Here is an 8,362-nt window from a genome sequence, read left to right as displayed (position 1 = left end):
ACTCCAATCGGAGTGCGAGTGGCTTTCTTGTTGGCTGTTCGTTGTCTGCAGAGGCATCTGCTGCTGCTCTGGCACCCGCCCTGTACATTGGTTTTTTTTCCAGTTAGGAGTGCGATGGGACTAATTGGATCTTCCATTGTCTAGTCCCGAATTGGGGTGAGCCCTGGGCCAGGCTGTATAGCTTAAATACAACTGTTAAGGCTTCTATATTATGCAATGAGAGTGACTCCTTGACGGTAGGTGGACAGGGCTTAGCACTGATATCAGTTTTAAATATCACAGATGAGGGTTTTCTCCTCAGTGAAACTATTGGCAGGCACCTTATGGGACCTGCTTTTAGACTAGACCTTTGATTTTAAAACTTAGATAATCACCTCTGCTGACCATGCTACCGATCTCTGCTGAAGTGAAGAGGAATTCCCAGCTCAAGAATCTTTGAAAAACCAACATTTTCAGGAGTCACCAGCCCCTATGTCACTACAGTAAACAGTAGCAATGTACTGTAGGCATCAGTAGATTGAACTGAAAAGCACAGTAGGTGGCCAGGAAATCCAAACCTTGGAAATATTGGATCCCGCAGGATATACAGCAGATATATTGTCAGAGATCAGAGTGCTGGCAGCGGGAGGTGAATATCCAAGTTCTTCACAGAAGTAGTAGGTTTATTTTAGGTTTTGTTTTAAAGACCAAGTTGCTTTAAGTGTGATCACAGTTGAAAAGAAAAAGCATTCTTCTTCGGGAGAGCAGAAACAGATGTAAGTATGTAAGGAGGAGATAAGAGTAATCTCTATCAGAATAGTGGAAGAGTAATGACCTGGAGGTTAAATACATTGCTTAAAATGGAAAGGGAAGAGTTATTGATGGCTTCATAAGTTAAGCAGATAAAAAAGCAATTATATAACAGCAGTGGCGACTCTAGGAACAATATATAGGGAGGGCACATAAGATACAACAGTCAAATCTGGGGGGGCACTAATAATTGTCATTGCATGTTGCAACTGCAGGGCGCCGAGAGCTGATTTAATTGCGGATGGCATCTGCGCCCTGCGGTTCTGACATGTAGTCCAACGCCGCCCACAATCCTCAATACCACAACCCTTTATTTTTAAAAAACTTTTTTTTTTATTAAACAAAATTTTTTTTATTTTTTTTACATTTTTACCTATTTATTTATTTAACTAGCATCTCATATTTTCATTGCTGACTAATTGCACCAAAAAAAGCCAAAAAATTCTAGACATAATTTATCACTCAGTATGAGTGTTCTCAAAATTAATATTTATGGATAGCAAGTACATGGATGAATATGTCTACATTTAAACTTTATACAGATGTCTTCATTGGTAATGTATGCCATTAGTTAGATATAAACTATAGCCAGTTATTTCCAGAAAATACTTTAAGCACACTTACACACAAGCGCCAGCTCCCTTACACTGTAGATGATGCTGGCAGTGAGCCCCAGGTGCAGAGTATTGCCTCATGTTAAACTTGCGTTAACAGGAAGTGCCTGAACAAGGACCTTTATGCAGGATCACTAAGGATTATTTTTAATAAAACCACAAAAAAAACGTTGCATTCCAAAAATAACGTTTGAATATACATTATTATGTTAAAAGTGTTTGGGACATTGACTCATTATTATACTTTCTCTGGGAATGTCTGTGACAATGTTAACAGACTCAATCAAAGACTGTCTGGTGGAAACATTCTTCAAGCATTATGTTTCACCTTGTTCCAGTGCTGATGCAAAGTAAATGCATGGAACTAACCTGGCTACACGGCCTCGTAGATCACCAATTCCAGATAGATGTTTCCTATCCAGGTGCTGTACTGCAAAGCTTGTTCCTGTGCTCACCGTGTCTCTGGTTCTGATCTCATTTTCTAAAACCTACAACAGTAAAGAAAACCAGGCATTATTCTACTGACCATGACAAATCACACCCTGCTGAATAAATAATGTCTTGTCCTATGGCTGGAGGAAAGGCTTTTCCCATGAACTCCCCTGACACACTCAGAAACATGTATTCAGTGTACTAGAACATGAATAAACTGTGTCTAGCTCTGAATTATTACATTGCTTGCTTGCTTCTTATAAATGCCTTTCTATTTGGCCAATACATATATCAGAAAGTGACATTCATTTGTAGTCATTAGAAATTATTATGCCAAAAAAAGAATTACGTCAATTAATATAAAACAGTATGTATGCTTTAGCCAATAATGGGTGATATATTATATGAGAATGTTTAAAAAGAACCACCTAGACTATAAGCCTTATCAAAAATTAAAACTCTCTCTATGTTATTAAAGACATTTTCCTTTTTTATGACAATCAGGCAGAATACACAAACTGGCCTTTTTAGAAACCTTTTTTTTATTTTATTATATGTTGTCCCTCCCCATACCAACAAGTGAGACTTATAACATGGCAAAGACTCCCAAAGATATGGATAGGGATAGCTATAAACTTTATGCTGTGAAATTATTCCTAACTAGAGACTTTCCGACTACTAAAGATGCCTCTAAGGCAGCGGTGGGCACTTCATTTTCTCAAACCAATTAACGCAACGTACCAACCGAGCGTTACAGTGTGGCAGGTGCGTTGCATTGGCATTAATTTGAATGGCACGTCCTGACTCCAATGCAATCGACCACACCACAACACATGGTACCGCAATACAGAGCAAAAACACTGCAAAAAAGTAGTGCATGCAACACAATGCACCCACCGCACTGTAATGCACTGTTAGTGGCCTGTGCAGTACCATGCGTTAATCGCATGGCATAGGTGTGAACAGGCCCTGAATGAAGCTTTATTGTCCCCACATAGTATGATACTCACAAGTATGTGACACATACCTTTTGTTTTTCTTCTACAGGCAGGATCCGGGAGAAGAAGCTTCAGGTGGAAGACAGAGGAAAAACTGGAGGCAGGAAGACATGTGTCACTGGTTGTTAGGACTGCCCATTAGTCCTAGCACCCAATGACTACAGAGGAGGAAGACCCCTGACATAATTGGTCGCTAGGATGCCAGCGGTCCTAGCAATCAATCACTGAAGAGGAACGCGGTCTGCACACAGGCCAATCATCGACCTGCGCTGGGCTATGGCTTGCAGTGGATGCCCCGGCTTTAGAGGCCGGCGCATCTACTGTCAGGCAGCCATAAACTAATGCAAGTCAGCGATTGGTCCATGTACGAACCATGGGCCAGACAGAGACAGACAAAGGACCGGGTACTGCTCGTGGGCCGTAAAATGCCTAGATCTGCTCTAAGGGCTTCTGAACAATTGTTATTTTCTTGCTTTTGATTTTGAAGCATTGTTAAATGATCCTTTATTCAGTACTTCAATTTCAGATACAATCTTTTTGAGAAGTACACATTTGTCTATGTCTGTAGGTGCTATTACAATGTGATTAAAATGCTATTATCCTCCATTCAAGTTAATGGGTATGCAATGTAAACATGGCAAACACATCACAAATGCATCACAAATTTGTCTCAAATTGACCCCAAGTGCAAGTCCATTTCTTTAAATCATCTTGCAGTCTGATTTGTTTTTGAGTCTGATGTCCCTGTACACTAACTTGAAGGTGACCATACTGAACGGATCCCAGTGCTCAGAGTGGAACATCCAAAGCCCAGACTGATCTCCTGTTTACCTGACATACACATGCTTATGGGATAATACAATAAAATGTTTGGCTACCATGACTCATCTCTGTTCTATTATCACAAGAAGGAGATTTAACAGATATTCAAAGCCACCTGTTCTCTTATTATACAAATACAGTCAAACCGCACACAATGCTATGTGACAGTCTCATTGTCACAGGTCGGCTTAGAACTATGAGGTGAGTGGAAATCACTCACCTCATAGTTCTCCTATAACTGTTCCATAATCAGCCATATCTTCCTGTGTGCGGCCACATTTGGATGGCTCATATTAGTATTATTGGCTCTATTGCAGTGACTAGCGGGTTGTGATTGCCACATTAACAACATTTGTAGATGTGTCATTGTGTACCTCTATATCTTTACTAAGCTGTTTAACTATTTGTGTGACGATCTGCATGTGATTCTCAAGCAGCCGCTGAGCCATCAAGTCCCACTGTGTGCCGCGATTGCCTCTCAGCATGGAAACATCCTCTTTAATCTTGAAGGCCTGTTCTAGAAGTATGGTGGTTGTCTTTTCCTGGTTAGATAACCTGCCTTCCAGAAACTCCATTTTACCTCCTGGAATGGCGGGCAGGAAGGACTGTCCCCTGAATAAACAAAATAATGTTAATTAAAACACATAAACTCTGAAAGGCAGATGTTTTGCATCATGATTGAAAGTCTCTGTAACCAACTCCACATCCAAGCTCCATATATTGTTCATGTCATAGAGTACCTCTGGTACTACCAGATAAGAAATGTTCAGGTGAATCTGTAGCTAAAAATGGGTAACCAGTATTATTATAAGCTATGTGTATGTACAATGGGGTTGAGTTACTTAAGGCAAATAAGCTGTTCACTTTGCTAGAAAATTTGCCCTTTACAAGGGGTATTTCTCTTAGCTTGGTAAATGGGATGGAATTTCACTTCAAACAATACCCAATTATGTGCAAGGAGAATAAAAAGACAGTATTTTTGTTTGCACAACTACATGGCAGATGAGGTTTAATGTCGAAAAATGTAAAGTAATGCACTTTGGGGTTAAAAACAGGCAAGCGGATTACACGTTAATGGGGACTCCACTAGGGAACTCAGAAATGGAAAAAGATTTGGGGGATCATAATTGACCGCAGATTGAATAACAGCACGCAATGCCAGGTGGCGCAAACAAAGCGAGCAGAGTACTGTCTTGTATTAAAAAGGGAATGTACTGTAGAGACAAAGCGATAATTTTGCCACTTTATAAATCACTGGTTCGGCCTCATCTTGAATATGCAGTCACCAGTCCACAGAAAAGATGTTCTTGAGCTGGAGAAGGTCCAAAGAAGAGCAACTAAGCTAATTAAGGATCAAAGCTATGAGACAAGGTTGCTCAATGTAAACTTGTTCACGCTGGAAGTGAGGAGATTAAGAGGGGACATGAATTTGTTGTACAAAATGTTTAGTGGTCAAAAAAGACAAACTTGACATGGTAAGTCTTAGAAAAAAAGATAATTCAATGGACCAAGGTACAAACTGGCAGCTCACCAATTGTAGGCTCCAACCTTCTCCCTATATTATGAGACATGCACAAGTGACAGTAAACGGGTATAGTCAGCCATTGTATTTTGCTGCTAAAGCTGGGATATGTTTTATCATGCTGGTCACACTGTTTTCCCCAGCAGGGGCAAAATTATGCTTTCTTTGGGATAAGCAAGGGGGTGCTGTGTGTAGGAGAGAGAGACACTGCATGCAGGCTGTACTGGAACAGCCTGCACGTCTAAGCTGACCCAAAAATGTCTCTAAACTAGCCAGAAGGCTGAATGTGTGTTGTATATTGGGCGGGCTGTGCTGACATTGACCTCTGCAAAGAAAAGGGACTCCAAAGAAAAAGTATATACATATATGTATATATTTGATCAACTTATATTTGATCAATATTTTTTCCAATCAACTTTAATAGAAAATTAAAAAAGAGAAAACATCAAAGTTCCCTGTTATCAACACACAGAGGACATATGTGGTTTATAGCAAACACAAATTGCGAATCTTACAATAAAAAGCACTAACAATTAATTTCTTTATTGTAACAGAGCAGTGATTTACTTCTCCTTCACCTAAATCAGCTCCTGAAACTTCCTGCTACATTCAGGGAAGCTATAGAGTCAATTTAAATTCTTATTAAGCCAGGGAGTCGGTTTGAGTCACTCTAGTGAAAGCTCATTAATTCAAGTTAAAAGTTATATGTGAGTTTTGCTGTTTGAGCAGCACTACGGTAACAGTTATCTCAGTACCCAGACACTCAAAATCCCCTCTTTATTGTGTGCCGCATAGGAGCCTATTTTAGACTAGTGACAAGTATGCAGATCTACTAGTCAGCTGCAAGGTGTGCCTGATCTCAAGGTGCCCCTGCAATGACATATTTCTAAAATAATCACCAACATTAAGGACATGTAGGTTACATATCAAGACAAAGAGATATCTGCTAAGATAACAAATGGCTGTCATAGAAACTGAAATTGTTTAAAGGCCTCATCAGTAGACATGTGCGATTCGTTTTGGAAAGATTCGTTTTTCAGACACATTTTCGGAAATTCAGACTTTTGGATGCATCCGTATTTCCGAATGACAGAAATAACGAATGAAAACGAATAGGAATTTGTGATAACGAAAATTTCGGATGCATCTGAATTTCTTTCCGGAATGAAATTTTATTGTGTTAAGCATCAACTTAAAAAAAAAAATCTAAATTTTCGTTAGCGGTTGTATGTACGAAGTTTCATTACCAACGAATATTCGTCTGTAATGAAATTTTGTACATAATACTGCTTACGAAAATTCAGATTTCACCCAAATCCGGATACAAATTGACTTTTGGACCCGGATCCCGGAAAACAAAATAACGAAAAATCTGAATGAAAATGAAACAAAACAATTTTTTTTCCAGCACACATGTCTACTCATCAGTCTCTGTGTGTTCCTTGTATTATAAAATAAGCAACTGTCATTCGCCTGGGCTGACTCTGTCATATATGTTCTCTTTGCATGGTCATACAGTATGTGTTGTGGATTAGGTAACACAAAACACAAGCACAATATAGGTGGATTAAAGGTATCTATAAGCATGAGATATGTATCACCAAATATAACTGATCAATCTTTGGGGAACAACCATATCACTTTACATGTTCAGTTAAAGTGATAATAAAGTCAAAAGGTTTCATTTCTAATGCTGATTAAATCTCTTACAATGGAGGCTGCTTCTTAATGTTTAAACGTTTTAGTTTCCTGCAGAATCAGCTGGTCCCCTGAGCACTGGCCCTGATATTCTGTTTCAGGGTGGCTCCTTTCCCTTGCAGGGTCCTATGGAGCCACCTTTGTGTGTGCTAGTAAGCTATGTGTTTCTCCACAAGCACAGGTAGGCGAGACCCTCCCCTGCTCCCAGCTCCTCCCACCTCCACTAGATGAATAGTTGCTGGAGACTGCTCTGTCCCTTGTGATCTTGTGCTGGACAGGAAGTTCAGGAAAGGAGAGTTGATAGAGTTGGAGTCAGCTTTTTGGAAGCATGATTGTAAGTATTTGGGCAAAAATGTAAGAAATACTTTGCTGGGCAATGTATAGTTGTTTGATCTGGAATCGTTATTGAAAAAATGTTTGAGAGTTTATTACTACTTCAAAATTTCAGAAGTAGCATTTTGGTCATGAGTCAAGTCATATTATCTTGTAATAATTCCTGTTTATCTGGGAGTTTCAGGTGTTCCTGCCTACCCTTTTGCATAGTCTGGCACCTCGTGTTGTATTCTGCTTAATATAAAGTAGATTCAAATTTCAACACACAGAGTGGGAGACCCACATAATGGCCACAGCAGGTGTCCAGACCCAGGATCAAAACAGCAGATATCTCACTAAGGGCCCTTTCAGATGGGCATTCCAATCAGGTCGACTGGTCAGTTTTTCAGGCGGATCTGATCGGAAGCCCAATGTTAGTCTATGGGCAGTTGGATCTAAACAGACGTGCGTCTGTTTACATCTGATTACCCCCGGCTCCAGCCAGGTCCAGAAAAACAGACGGATCAGAGTTCTGTTTCGGCAAACCTGAATGTTGCGGATCGGGGGTAATCTGATGTAAACGGACACATGTCTGTTTACATCCAATTTTCCGTAGACCAACTTGGGTCTGGTAATTTTATTTTTTTCCTCCATCCCAAGATGGAGGAAAAAACTGGACAGACAAGGATGTCACAATAGTGACAGCCATTCTGATCAGCAGTGGATCCATGCACGGATCCCCTGCTGATCAGAACTGAAGGCACCCATTTGAAAGAAGCCTTACAGACTAGTAACTAACTGGTGACTCAGTAAGTAACTCTATGGCATCTACCAAATTTTAAAACATGAGTTTTGGCTGGACTGATCTTTTAAGACAACTTGTTCCATGTCAAGTATAGTTCAAACTGGCATTACCTGTCATGGTAAGGGATGAGTTGCACAGAATTTTCTCTTGACATTTCTCTTGAGTTCTAAAAGGAGAATATAGCAATGTAAATGTAACTTTCATTACCAGAAGGATTAGTGCTTATGGTATACAGCCTGACCCACGTTTCCTGATTACACAAACAGTATTTCTACTATTATACATATACTCACTGCAGATTTATGGACTTTCTACCTCAATTTGCTGTCAGTCTTTGTTGCACATATGCCCTACCCTAATATGCCCTACC

The 8,362-nt window shown here is 39.9% G+C and overlaps 1 protein-coding gene across 1 annotated transcript in view; it reads right to left on the bottom strand.

Annotated features, from left to right (window-relative positions):
* FAM81B (family with sequence similarity 81 member B) overlaps window positions 1-8,146 on the bottom strand; it is a 51,437-nt gene extending 43,291 nt beyond the window's left edge. Inside the window, exons 1-3 of the mRNA XM_018560533.1 lie at window positions 8,103-8,146; window positions 4,030-4,267; window positions 1,773-1,891 (exon numbers count right to left, since the gene is read on the bottom strand). Of these exons, the coding sequence (XP_018416035.1) occupies window positions 1,773-1,891; window positions 4,030-4,267; window positions 8,103-8,146 (401 nt within the window). The remainder of the gene's footprint in view (window positions 1-1,772; window positions 1,892-4,029; window positions 4,268-8,102) is intronic.
* Between the last annotated feature and the right edge of the window lie 216 nt (window positions 8,147-8,362).

Source organism: Nanorana parkeri, unplaced genomic scaffold, assembly GCF_000935625.1.
Source record: "Nanorana parkeri isolate BGI_ZX_2015 unplaced genomic scaffold, ASM93562v1 scaffold462, whole genome shotgun sequence".
Taxonomy (NCBI): Eukaryota; Metazoa; Chordata; class Amphibia; order Anura; family Dicroglossidae; genus Nanorana; species Nanorana parkeri.
The sequence above is the reverse complement of the archived record's forward strand: the minus strand, read 5'-3'. Positions and strand labels throughout refer to the sequence as shown.